General features: G+C 44.7%; 1 protein-coding gene across 1 annotated transcript in view; it reads right to left on the bottom strand.

Annotated features, from left to right (window-relative positions):
• The window catches only part of sbno2b (strawberry notch homolog 2b), a 64,770-nt gene extending 50,607 nt beyond the window's left edge, over positions 1-14,163 (bottom strand). The window contains exons 1-2 of the mRNA XM_084444832.1: positions 14,041-14,163; positions 1,845-2,062 (exon numbers count right to left, since the gene is read on the bottom strand). Coding sequence (XP_084300958.1) covers positions 1,845-1,952 — 108 coding nt within the window. The 5' untranslated portion in view covers positions 1,953-2,062; positions 14,041-14,163. The remainder of the gene's footprint in view (positions 1-1,844; positions 2,063-14,040) is intronic.
• Between the last annotated feature and the right edge of the window lie 754 nt (positions 14,164-14,917).

Raw genomic sequence — 14,917 nt, 5'->3', positions numbered from 1 at the left:
GCTACTTCTTTTAATTTATTATGACATAATATTAGATGAAATTAATTATGCATCAAATAGCAGAAGTTCTGTGTTGATCAAGCCAAGGATGTGGGACTGGTGCGTCACCCCTCCTCCCAAAAATACAGGAAATACCCATTCCCAAATTACAGTTGAGTCTAACAAAAGCACAAAGTAATGCTTCCGTTGCCACCAGTGCAATTCACTCAGCATTATCACCAGTAATCACCCACACGTGAAAAAGGACCATTGAGCTTTTTTAACTTAAATGTTTTACCATTTTCTCCACTGGGTCTAGGAGAGGCACTAGATAGCACTGTCTCCTAGATGACACAGAGATGAGGCATCAGTCTAATTAGCCTAGCTTGGCCTGACCTGGCCAAACCGAGCCTGGCCTAACCTAGACAAAGCCGTCACAGTCCCCAGCCAGATGTCCCAATACTCCACACATGACTGCCATTGTTTGTGTTGCAGCCCTGCTGTAGTTGTAGAGAAATTAACTATCATGACAGTCATGAGAAATCAGGCTAGACAGAGCAGTCACCTGATCTGTCCAAAGTTGTCTCCCTCTCACAGAACAGGCCTCCGGGAGACTTTTGGCTCTCTGTTGACCCAGTCTAGGGATGTCACGGTGTGGATTTTTCCCCACGGACTAATAAATCCATGACAACACCGGTGTTACCGGTAACACCGTCTAGCCTACAATAAGAGAGCGCTTACTACTTTAATCTTTAGATTAGGCCGTTAGACATTTGCCTTACGTTGAACAGCACTTTTGTGCAGCCTTTGGCGTTGTATGCCTCCACGGCTTGTCTGCAAATTTATGCATGATTAGAGTAAGGTAAGATATAAACGTTACACTTGGTCCTGTGTTTCTTTATAATCAGAATTTGTTCATTGCCATGTAGTTTTTCAACATAGCCAACTAGGAATATGCTCAATGCCCGAAACAAATTCCTAGTATGTTGAAAAACTACATAGCAATAAACAAATTTCAGATTCTGATTATAAAGAAGCACAGGACCGAGTGTAACGTTTATATCTTACCTTACTCTGATCACGCATTTGCAAGCAAGCTGTGGAGGCATACAACGGCAAATTGCATCTGCAAATTGGTGTTATCCACGGAACGCTGCTACAATAGGCAAGATAATAGGCTGCTAGAATAAGCTAACCAGCTAGCTAATGGAAATAACCACTAGATTAGGCTAGCTGAACAGCCAGCAACAGATGGCTAGGTTAGCTGAACGTTAGCTAGCGTGAGGCTATAAGCCATAACCTCACCCTCCCCTCCCCTCTCCCTACTCTCTTCACGTGAATTGAAACTGAAATCTGATTCCTCTAGACTCAGCTCTGTGCTGAGTGCGCATGCGGAGGGGAAGATCAGACACTTGTTTGAGAGTGAGCGCTGATTTGAAAATTAACAAAATAGGTAAAACGACGGGTGGGGGCGGAAAACAACGGTGAATACCAAGTGACACCGGTAACACCGACAACCGTGACAAGCCCAGCCCAGTCTATGTCTAGCTACTAGTAGTTAAACAGTAACATTAACGATGATAACAGCCTACAGCAGACTGTTCAAACTAGAATATGACTGACTGTATAGCGTTTGGGGGGCAATTGCAAAGATGCTAAAAATCATTGGAGACTCCTTCGGCATGTTTGTAGTTCAGAATCAGAATCGGTGACTGAGATGAACAGGATTTACCTGCCCTGTTTCAACTCCAGGTTTCAATGGCTCTGCATGTGTGGTACGAAGAACAGTTGTGTTTGACAGAGAGAAAGGGAGAGAGAGAGAGAGAGAAAGTGAAAGTAAGAGACAGTGAGAGTGAGAAATCTACCTCCATGTTGGGGGAAGCCGCTGCAAACAGGCTGCTGTCCAGCTGGGGCCCCTCAGGGTGCAGGTAGTTCTCCCCGTCCATGACAGGTGCTGAGGGGAGGGTGGGCATCAGGCTGAGGGTCCACACATGACCCCTGGCTGGCTGGTTGAGCTGACCCCTGACCTGGCACGCTACGTCCTGCTGAGCACCTCCTAACACTGCCCAGCAACCTCCATGACCTGGGAGGGAGGAGTGAAGGAGGGGGGGGGGGGGAAGTAGAGAAAGAGCGAGAGAGAGGGGGGAGAGGAGAAGAGCAAAAAGGAGAGTGGTCAGTTCAATCACATTTTCCATTTTCCCCATTTTACATATCCAGGGATATGTACTGGCAGAAAAGTGGAACTTGGGTTCAAGGCAGCGCTGGTGGTCTGGTGAACAGAACTGGACTGAAACCAGCTTGGTGAAACTGAGTGGGATGGTGCAGTCGTCACACAGCGAATCGTCACCGGTTGTACATCCACATATAAAGTGAGAAGTTGTTCTTATCAGGTGCCTGAATATCACAGAAGCAAGCTACCACTGACAAATAATAGTATTATACCAAGTTCCAATTAAAGCTGCAGTATGTAACTTCTGTTACGAGCTAGCAATGAGGCAATAAGGGAAAATTCCGTCTGCCAAGTTAAATCGAGTCTGCTTCGATCTCACGCTTTGTGGGTTTGGTTACAAGCCATAGAAGAATGCCCCGTGTTGCTGATTGGATCTTAGCATGCATGCATGCTTTGCACAAGGTGTATCCATGCTTCCAAGCTTTTCTCCATGTTTATGCTCTGGTGTCAACCCGAATTATAATAATTATAACTGCTGTAGCAGAGCCAAACAGCAGTCTACAAAGATGCCATTTTCACTGTTTAAAATCTTTCAATTATTTTTTCTCCCCCAAAATTTAAATGCTGCAGCTTTAATAGTCAATTTAACTCTACATTCAAACAGCCCTTAAAAGCAAAAGACTGATTATTATACACTGGAACCCAATTATGTTGCAAATCAAAATGCTGACACAAATAATTGGTTTGACGGTGAATTCGGCACGATGTCAGTCTATTCTAGGGTTACAGGAGTTCACAGCTGTCACAGCTCATTTGAGAACCAGCCTGATTTCTGACAACCTTTTCATTTGACTGACAGCACTCATTTGCTCCAATGTCATCTGACATCAATCAACCACTGTTAAACTCTCTCTCATTACACACCCAGCTGGGGGGAGGCCGACTGATGACCACTGCTGTAGGCGCCCATGTGGGCTGGTATTCTTACTGCCAGGCCTACATGACATCACCATATCCATCTCCACTGTGTTGAATCAGAGGATAGATTGAGCTCAACCAGGATTTATATACTCCTGATGATGTTACGGCTCAATTAATGAACAGCATCTTTTGAAAAGTGCAGTTTGAGAGTGGATATCTCATAGTAGCGAAGTGAAATTCAATCCAACCTGAAACCTGAGCTCTGTGCACTCTGTCATAGCTGTGTAATGTCCACCACACTCTCCCCTTCCTCCCTCACTAAATCAAAACTCCCTCCTGCACCTAGCTCCCCCCTCTGTCCAGAACATAGACCAGACCTGTTCACTGGGGACGGGAGGGTAATACATCCTAATAGAGTTCAGATGGAGGTCTCCATAGGCAGGTCTTTGTGCTGGAGGTCTGACAGACCCAGGCACGGGTCTCAACTCCCCAGACAGGCGGGGAGCACTCCTGGGTGTTGGGGGAGCCTGGACACCCAGCCCAGCGCGGGGCAGACGTGGGTGAGCGTGAATGAATAGAGTCCTTGTGAGGCATCATGAGTAGTAGTGCTAAAGAGCAACACAGCATCCCTGATAGTTCAATAGAGAACAGTAGAACTGAACTGTACCCCCCCCCCCCCTATTATAGCTATAGCATCTACATAACACACCCAATGACCCCCCCGGCTATTATTTATTTATTATTCATATCCATATATAGCATGTACATAATCCATCCAGACCAATACCCATCTTCTTCTTCTTCTTTATACTGTAGAGAAATTGTACTAACTGAGTAATTTGTACATTTGTAACTTGTAAATTTTCAATTTATAAATTGAGTATTGGAGTCTGTTATTGAGCATAATATTGAAGTCGGAAGCAACATTTCACTGTGATTGTACACAAGTTACATGTGACAAAGAAATCTTGAATCTTGTAACACAAACACCCAGGCGATGGGACTCCCCCATGAACAGGGTAGGCTAACTCTGCAATTGACTAATATTCAAATTAAAGCAGGAAGAAAGAGGTGCAGGTATGACAACAGATGGTATACAGCCAGAGTCTCTCTGAGACAAACAAAGCTTAGGTTGACAGATTTAGATAGTTAATAATTATAATAGATAATTCCAGTTGGACATGCGGTGACTTCATCAAGTGTGTGGCAGCTGACAAACCTAAGTCCTTCTTCATCTCTCCTTATTCACTTCAGTGGAGCCCTCCTCCCTCCACCTCTCTTTCTCTCCCTTTATCTTCCTCTCCGAGAGCATGATTATTCCCATCATCCCACAGCCCCCCCTCCCCTCCCCCCTCTCTTTCTCTCTTTCTATCACAGCAGTTCAAGTCTCCTAGCAACTGGAAAGGTGTCCATCTCTAGCAGCCGCCATGTCTTCCAGGACAATCGATGCTGATCATTATTGGCCTCCCAGATGTCCTCTTCCTGTAAGGCACTTTTAGCATTACTGGAAAACAGGAACAACTCACAGAGGGGGAGAGTTAGAGGGAGAGAGAGAGAGAGAGAGAGAGAGAGAGCGAGAGAGCGCGAGAGAGAGAGAGAGAGGAGGGCAAACAATGTTGTTTTTTTCATTCACTCAGCAGAGAGACACACAAGGGAACTACTATTCCTGCATGGTTGTTTAAAAGGTACTGGCCAATATCAATGTTTATAATGAATTGCACAAGTATGGGGAATAATCTAGGGAGATGGGGGACCCATTTGGTGTTAACAAACTGATCTTAAAATGTAATCTTCTTAAAACCTTTGGCATTTAGATGGGGGGGGGGGGTTATTTCAGAACAGAGCCCTTTCACAGTTGTATATTGCTCACGCCTTATCCTGGGTGGCCTGATGTGGTAAAGGCAGAGGTTTTTTTTCTCTCGCTCTCTCTCTCTCTCTCTCTCTCACACACACACACACACACATGCACACACACACCACACACACACGCACACGCGCACACACACACAAAATCTTCACAACACGTCAGAAACGAAACGACTTAGATTAGGCAATTCTATCACATGACGTGCGTCTGTATATGAAATATCGGGCAATATACGGGAAATATCTCTGTGTGGCCGTGAATTCAGCAGAAGAGACGCAGCAGGAGGCGGGGCTTCATGGATTTGCCTCCTATTGTGACAAGTCACAACTGTGGAGCCTCTCTACCAGCTGAACAGCACATGGAAGTCATCCAGGTAAGTGTGACTCCCATAATCTGCTAAGTCACAGCTAAGCGCTCACGAGGAGGACCACTACTTTAACAAGTGAGCGCAACCTTGCATACAGACACAGGGACAAACAAACCACTTCTCACACACATACACAGGGACAATCAAACCACTTTGCACACACACACACACACACACAGGGACAAACAGCCACTTCCTCAAACGAGGGGTTGCTATGCTTTAAACCCAGGGAAGACTTCCCACTCTCCACATAGCCTAAGCTATGCCTCATTCATGGATCTGAAAGTGTTGGATAGGTGTAAAGAGCCTAGACCACAAACACCGCAGCCTGTCCATTCATGTTAAAATCTATGGGAGGAGCAGAGCACACAGAGAAAGGAGTGGGGTAGTAACTCGATTCGGAGGGGGTGAGAAGCAGAGAGCCTGAGGGGGGGTGATGAGCCTGGCTGGCTGGCCTCCACCTATTCTTCACCTCACGAGATCCCTCTTTCACAGTCACACTCGTCTCCTCGTCCCTCACTAGCAGAGGCCCAGCATTAAGCCTGTTTGAGGTGAGGAAGGAAAATCCTCCGGCTCCACTTGATCTTCATTAATCTCTTTCCCAGCATCACGGCATCATGACGGGAGAGAGAGAGAGAAACACCGCGCGCACACCTTTCACACCTGCTCCTCAGGCCAGTCCAGGGCATCTGAGACTTTACCACTGACAACACTCTACTCCAAGTCCCTACAGACCACCTCAAAGTCACTCACAACCAATTTGTTGTCAATTTAAAGTTTTCTGAACAATCTTAACTTCATTACAGAGACAGACTGTATCATATTAACCAGTGGGTCTGTTCGTTATCGATGGCTTCATGCTAGGTGGATTCATTAGCTGTGTGATGAAAAATGCATGAAAGGAACAAGTTACTTCCCTGGGAAACACAGGCGTCATTCAAAACAGGCTGCATTATTAATCAAACTCTTTTCGGCGCTTTCCATTCAGCGGGGCAGACACAGAGAAAGAGAGAGAGAGAGGACCAGTGAACTGCGACAGAGCGAGGAGAGACCCACAAAGCTAAACGATCAGATGACAGAGTAACAGAATCGGTGGTGCTTTCAAAGGCAGTGAAACAAACTAAATGAGTTTGTGTTGTTGGTCATCGTGTGTGTCCTATCAAATGATCATCATGCACACACTGGCCTTGATAGCAAAATAATGAAAATAAAATAAAGTATTAACATGCCTTTGGCACACTGCTAGAAATAAGACTCAGATAGAAAACTGAGTGGAAGTCTGTTTGAATGGCTGGACAGTTCCACTCCAGACAGTTCCAATTCAGAACAAAACCCAGTGAAGAGTGTTAATAGACCTAGCAGGCTGTGGTGGCCCACCAGTTTACCAACCTTCCGCCAGTTTCATAATGAACCGTTCCTCTTCCCAAATCTGATCAAATAAAAATCTTGATACAGCTCAAGTCATGTGCTTTGCAGCGGCCGTCCCTTCAACCCAACCTGACCCCTCACTCAACTACTTGACAGCCTTGTTAGTCCCACATGCTACACACACACACACACACACACACACACACACACACACACACACACACACACACACACACACACACACACACACACACACACACACACACACACACACACACACACACACACACACACACACACACGTGCATCTCAGTTCAAATGTGATGCTGCACCCCAGCTAGATAGCCAACCAGTGTTGCAATCATTATAGCTGAATTGACTCGAGTCAACAACATCTCACAACTGTCAACGTTCCGTCCGCCCGCCAAGTCGCTAGCGATCCGTCTACTACGCTAGCTGCTCGTGGTCACATTTGACCTGCGATAACGATCAACACACGATGTAAACTAGCTAGATAGATCCGACACTTCTTGCCTTGTCAACCCAATTTCCACAACTCCCCCTCTTTCCCCACCACAGTTACAGTCCAATCCTGTGGGAAGCATATTAGAGAACTAATGATGAACATTATGACTGACTATCCCCCGCTGGACTTGGCCCATGTGTGATATTCTAGTGATTTATCAACAGAGAACTGCATCTAATACAGCCCAAGGTATTCAGAGTGGGCTTTTGTTGTGGTGAGGAGGAGGAGAGGAAAGAAGGGGGGAGGGAAGAAACCACCAGCAGTCAGTGGCTTAATGACGCCCTATAACTTCCCTGCCCCCACCATCTTAACAGAAATAGATCAAAGCTTGACTAGATCAAAGAGGAGAGAGAGAGGGATCCACTCCATTTAACTGCCCCCTCTGCCATCTCTCTTTACCGTAGACTGATGGCACAATCTCTGGTCTCTGCAGACGTGATCTGGTTTCACCGTGTGGTTGAGCCAGCGGAGGATGACAACAGTAGACCAGCAGCAGTAGCTGGGCCAGAGATTGAAGAGGAATTATTAACTGGAATCATGGCTGATTTGAGAACAAACCTAACTACTCTCATCTTTGTCATTCCAGGCAGAGAAAGACCTTTTCTTTTTTATTAAGCACACAAATATCATGCACCATAACACAGAAAGATATACATTTTCTGAGGTAAGTGTAAGGAAGACAAGAAAACCCGAGAGGCTTATAGAGTGTCTCCCTTGGTCATCATGCTTAATTACAATTAATGTAAAGTAAATTTTAAAAATGATTAGAATGACAAAACAAAATAAATACATCAATATTGCCGAGACGAGAATATTCTTAGCCTGACGTACTGACAATTAGCTGTAGTCGGGACTCGGGAGGGCTGAGTGATATCAAACTATATGTATTGTGGATCTGCTTGGGTCAGTGTGACTGGCTCAGCACACTCCTGCTATGCACACACGCGCGCACGCACACACACACCTACTTTACAACAACAGTCAGCATGTGTCTGTCTGTCTGTGTGTGTGTGTGTGTGATGGGTTAGAGAAGGTGCTGCTGCTTCGAAATGGCCCTAACTAAGGCTACTTTTACACTAGCGTTTTCTTTTTAAAACACATTCACTTTCGCTACATTTACGCCAAGTGTCCACACTGCTCCAGCATTTGAGACTTTTGAAAACGCTGCTGACCCAGTTTTAGTTTGAAAACTCCAGGATTGCGTTTTAGTCTGGAGAGGCGGAAACTGAGACTTTTTAAAACTAACTCCCAATGGTTAATTCAAAACAACCCATATTCAAAGACTACATCATCTGAAAGGGGAAACACTGTTTGAATACAAGCGTTGTGTGACGACAAGCACCGTTTCATGGATGTTGTCAGTTGGCATAGGGTGCACGACGCACGCATATTTTCCAACTCGAAATTGAGAGGTGACCTAAAAGATGATGTGTTTGGGTGAGAGGTGTGTGTGCAGGAACACAGGTAGAGGTAGATCCTAGGTTAAGTATCAAGGACTTTTATTATAGGAAGTACAGTTCCACCTTCCCATCGGCCCAAGCAAAGAAATCTCTGTTCTTCCTCCTTGCATGGCCAGTGCACGTGAATGATTATGTGATATGCGTTGTCAGGCGTGTTCATAGGAGATTATTTCTGAAACGGTGCTAAAACGCCTGTGCGGATGGAGATCGTTTTTGTTTTAAAACGCTGTTTTAATGTAAACGTAGTCCAAGTAAACTGCTACTTACCATTCTGAATACTATGTTACAGATACATGTGTGAGTGAGCATGTGGTGTATAAGTGCAGTGTAGCCAATGTGTGTCATTGTGTGTGTGCTGTGTATGTGGGTGGTTGTGAAGGAGTCAATCACCAGGCTAATAGCTGGGCTGGGTAACCATGGAGAGAACAGGAGGTCTGTGTGGGAGACCAAGCCTGACCCCCGGGGCAGGAATACCTCCTCCTCATTAGGAACAGCACTGTGTGTGTCTCAGCCAACCAGTCAGTCAGTCAGCCAGCCAATCAGCCAGTCAGTCAGTCATTCAGACAACAACCAGAACAGAACCAACACTGCTGATTCAGGTAAAATACATCTACGTCCTTTACCACCAGTACCTAATATTAATATGGTACTTCTAAGATACCTGGGGCTCTTAAAGCTAAGGGAGGCTTTAGAAATTCTGGTCCTGGGACAGATGGCGTTTTGCTTTGTTAGTACAAAAGCTCAAACCGACAAAGGGAATCCAAAATAGATTAGTACAGAAAAACGGTCATCGAACAAGATAGATAAGAAATTAGCACGGTAAAGCTGTCAATCTTTACAAATGTCTGACAATTAGCAGAGGAATATGATCTAATGTCTGATTCACTCCAGCACAGCAGGTCCAGAAGACAGGACAGCATTGCAGTTGACAACATATCAAGGTGGGCCTCACCAGCCTACCTAAACTAATTATTTCAACCAAAGGCATCATTCGGGAGCGACAATGCAACCGTTTTACGAGGGCCTGACGGGCTAAGCTGTAGGTCTTGACTTGGGAGGAATGGGCCATCTATGGCATTTGGAGTGCATTGGAGACACTAGAGGGGAAGAGAGGCTGGAATGACTAGCAACTGAAGGAGATGGGAAAGCTGGGGGTGGACAGAGAGAGAGAGAGAGAGGGAGGGGGGGGGCTGAACTCCTAAGACTCCAGTCTCTCCAGAACACTGAGAATGTGGCACATCACACATGACATAATGTATTCAAATCACATTAGTGTGAATTCTTCATGAGGCTTCTGGTATGGTCTAGATTTGGCCGGATTTAGAAAAGTAAAACCTCCCTCTTATCCCTAAAAACATGATCCTATATATCAATAAAAACTGAAACTCACCCCAGAGGGAGAGTGGGAGTGAGGGGAGAGAGGGAAAGAGACAGAAAGAGTGAGAAAGAGAGGTGAAGAGAAGATGTTTTTCTGGTGTAGGGTAGTGAGCAAGGGCAAGGCCCTGAAAGGTACAAAAAAAGCTATCGCTGATATTTCTGACAATTTTTCCAAGCGTTTTCCCCTCTATTCTAGGTATCGGGTTCTTTTCGAGCGGTTTCCACATTGCTCTGCACCAGAATATTTGGGCTCAGAGGGTGAGAGAAAGAGAGAAGCAGACTGACAGGTGGTAACAGGCAGGGCCTGATCTGGTTTCTGGTCTGCAGTGTCTGACCTTTGACATTATCCTCTCTGCCTGAGACCCGAAGGGTACAAGGATCATCGTCATCAACTCCTATGTTTGTCACTTCAATTCACCTTCTGGTGGCCCCTGGGAACGGTTAAAGGCCATCATCTCCACAGAGCAGCACTTTTTTCCCCATTCCCGGTTTGCAATGACTTGATATTTATTTCAGTGAGAAATGAGTCTGAGATTGAAAATGAGAGGAAAGGATAATCCTAAGCCAAAACAACATGAGTTCATCCCCTGAGAATGCTCATTGTGCCGAGCCCCGGGGGAAGCACTACACCGGAGAGAGAGAGGAGCCCAGCCCTGCTCCCACAGAGATCAACAAAACTCACATAAATCACACATTAAGTACTCAAGTATGCTATGCTCCCAAATCCACAATAGCACAGTATTCTACTGGCAAAAACAGTGCTTCATTTCAAATGTGAGTTTATATTAATGTAATTAATGCAATAAAAAGCAGTTTGTATCATTATAAGGGGAGTGTATTACTACTACACTATACTGTGAATATCGAAGAATTCATTGTTAGAGATTGTCTAGCTGCGCTAGCGGGACTGCAGTTGATAATAGTGTTTTGTTTTGAATAAATGAAGTGGAATTGAATCAGACAGGCCTGTAGTTTTTCACACACTCATAATTGATGAGAGAGAATATTAGAGATGGCAGCTAATTTGCAATCATCTAGGCTATTTAAGAGGCCTCGTATGGGATTGTCCTATATACGTAACTGCAAAGTCATTTATGAATGCAAATCCTGATCCTGCCAAGAATACCTGGGCAGGCCTAACACACTGTAAAAATAGAGCAGTTGACTACAACATAGGCTAGTTAGAACACTGACACAATGTGAAATATTCATTCATCAATGGGGTGGTTAATAGTTCCTTCATATTTCCGCCCCTGGTCCTTCCCCATGTTGAACTAGTGTTTGCTTTTCAAAGAAGGATGTTGACACACTCCTCAGCTTTCCACAGGCCACTGAATGGTCTGAAGTTGAACACGCTCTCCTGCATTTCAAATCATCTTTACAACGACTCTTATGTGGCTTACAGACAGGGCATGGGCCAGTGCCCATAACCCCAGCACCACTGTATAAAGGCGTTCTGTCTTTCACACTACTATAGGAACAGTATGCCCTTTTATTTCAAAAAGCAGTGGCTCGCCTGGTCCCCTCAGCAGGGTTCATGTTTAATACATGAACTATTACCTAATGAAGGACAGATTCCAGGAAAGCAGGAACAGTCAACCTCTTACCCATCCCTGACTTCCCCCTCCTCCTCCTCTTCTAAAACCTCCTCCACTCCACATTTTCACTCTCGCTTCAATCAGCCTAGAGACCATAAATTAGATTTATCACTGGCACTGCCTGGAGGGGGAGAGAGTGGTAGTGGAGAAGGAGCAGCACAAAAAAAATACATGTCAAAAATAGAGACAGAAAGAAGAGAGGGGAAAGAAGAAAGGGGACCGAAACAGAGGACAGGAGAGGAGAGAAAGAGAAAAATAAAAAGGTTGGAATGAGCTGAATGCTAGGGTGTGAGTGAGGGAGCTCAAGGCTGTTTAGATGCATTAAATCACAGCAGCAAACATTCTCTCCACTCTCTGTCCCTGCTGCTTCTGCTTGCACTCAACAAAAACAACATCAGAGTCTTGTGCCCTTCAGGGATCCCAGCAGAGTGGGTGGAACATGTACACACACACAATGCCCTGTGGCAAGGCTACGGTAATTAAGTAGATTATCATAAAATAAATTGTAATAAAAAAAACTTTAGCTAGCTAATGAAAACATTGAATTGTATACTGAATCAAAATATACGCCCTGGGCAAATTTATACATCTGATAAAGTAGTTTTGCCTGACTTGATTCCTGTCACTGTGATCAAAACCTGATGCGTTTCAGAAAGCCTTTTGATGTATTTATGGTATTTCAAATTTCAAATAGATTTCAAATTGGTAGTGACAAACTGACCTTCTAAATTCCCATTGCTTCAGTTTAACATCACAGAATAAAACAAAAGAACAGTGTAAAGTTTTTTTTTTTAACACAATCGTCACAGAGAAAACAAGCCTCTATTGATCGAGCTGTGGTGCTCAGTGGGCCAGGAGGGGGAAGCTTGTGGTTTTCAGCCTGACACTCCAACAGTTAAACAGCCTGTCTGCTGCCATTAGGCGTCACTGGCCTTAGTGGAAGGAGAGAGATGGTCAGAGATGAAAATGACACCAAGGCCATTGACCAAGTCACTGAGTAAGCAGGAAGCTAAAAGGAACACAGCCTGTCATTCCCCTCACAATCAGCTAAGGCATCAGCATTGCTCCAGGGAAATAACTGCATTGGAAAAATAGTCATGGCGACCTGTGTTGAAGTTAGCATGTTGTTTCCCTAGCCTACAGGCACTGTGTGGGAGGGAGCGGTTTGTTTATTTATTTATTTTTGCCATGATAATCTTCCAAGAGCCCATTGTTTTTTTCACAGGCAATTATTCAAGGAATCCAGGGGCAGGCTAAAATGGATCCCACCTCTACTAACGACTTAGAAGGATGCTCATATAGTTAGTATCAGTCACAAACATTATGCTCTTACATTTTTGAGGCCAGTTTCATTGTTGTTCCACACTCTAGCAGGATTGAAGCTCAATGGCTCTGCACAGCTGTCAGTGCTCTGAAATCCAGTCGAGCAGCAGCTACACGGTGACACATGCATGCATACCCCCCCCCCCCCCCCCCCTCCTCAATTCCCCTCCTCCCATAAGAACACACAGCTTCAGTACAGATCTACAATGGCTGCGTCACCTTTTCCTCTTAGCACAAGCACAGACACGTCTGAGACTTTAGAGACTCGAGAATCCGCCTGCCAGCCAAACAAGTCCGTGAACCTGAGCATGTATATGGAAAGGTCAAAGAGTCTATTGAGAGACAAGAGATGTTGAAGCTGGTGGTGGTTAGCCATAACACAAAGACCACACATAGCACACGTAGCAAGGCGGTGGACCAGATAATGTTCGATATAAAGCCACAATATAATATAGCAAGCTAATACAACTCAATCGTTATTGCAGTGTGATATCAATGACTTGACACCAGCAGTTCTTCCAAAAAGTTAACTAGCAGTGTAAGTTAAACCAGCTAGCCTAGATAACGATAACATGGAATACAAAAGTCAGATGAACCAACATCTAGCTTTGCTGGCTCGCCATCAACAAAGGCTCCACTGACAGACACTCCAGATACTAGCTAGCCAAGTTGTAAAGAGAGAACGGCTAGCTTATGTAAACTAAGGCAAAGCTCTAGCATTAGCAAATGCTAGCTACTAGCTAGCTAACTGACAAAGCGCATCCAGCTATCGTTGGCTAGCTAGCTAATCGGTAACGTTACCGACGAATAACTTTCAAAAGAAGGACGAGTATACTAACGCTTAAAGCTCATACAAAATATACGTAGTCAAAAAAACAAAACCAATTTGTATCAGCTAACGTTATATAATATTACTAAGAAACGAAATATAACGTTTATTCCGACACCTAGCTAGCTAGCCGGTTAGCAAACTATCCATAGCTGTGTGACGAGTGTTGGCTAGCTGCTTTAGCCTAGTTAACGTTAGCTGCCTATGTGTCGCTCACGCAGTTTTACGTATCCAATAACCTTGAATTCTACTTACCAGTTATAAGTTACTTCTTCTGAATCCCAGTTTATAATAGGCTTCTGTTTTAATCGAATTCTTCTCTGTATTTGACCGAAACAGGGAATTTAGTCGAACTTATTCTTTTCAGTTGTTTTCTTCACTTCCTGATAGAGACGGTGCCATTTTGCCAATCCAAAGCAGATATTTCCGCTGCTGTCGTCACACTGTATTCCTTGTTGGCAGTGGCTCAGGGATGTCAGCGCAAGTATCCTGTCTGTAATGTTAGCTGAAAACTATGTATATTACTACTACTATATGTATGCTATTTGAGAGATTACACTGCATATCTGAACCAAGTGAATCCTTCTTTAGCCACGACGCCCCCTGACTCTCTACCCTTTGCACCACTCGCACCCGACCTATGTTTCTACCACATAGGCTATCTCAACGGCACCCCCTTTGCACACATTGTATAGCCTAAAACATCGCTCACCTATCACACTACACTGCACACACACAGTAGCCTACATACAGTCACCACACTCCATATATACTGTGTCATTTGCATCTGAGCCTTTCTTTTTATTGGTTATTGTATCTTGTATTTACACTGTATTTTGTGTAATTTGCATTTGCACTGTCATGTCTTTGCACTGTCCTGTTCTGCACCCCTGTCCTATGTCATCTCCATCAGTGTATGCTATTTACCCAAATTATTGGTAGCCTATTTCTGCAAGACAGGTTTAGGTATCAGGTGTATAGACTAGGCCACATATAAGAGTTGTTGTGTTTTTGTGCGTTGGCTGTAAGCCGACGCACCATGGAGAGGGAATGCCGCTTTATCCCTTTCTCCGTCCTTCCGTCAGGTTAGTGACTTACAGTTCTATGTTGCTACCACAAGAGGCAGTGGTCC

Source organism: Borostomias antarcticus (genome assembly GCF_949987555.1).
Source record: "Borostomias antarcticus genome assembly, chromosome: 10".
In the NCBI taxonomy this organism is placed as follows: Eukaryota; Metazoa; Chordata; class Actinopteri; order Stomiiformes; family Stomiidae; genus Borostomias; species Borostomias antarcticus.
The sequence above is the reverse complement of the archived record's forward strand: the minus strand, read 5'-3'. Positions and strand labels throughout refer to the sequence as shown.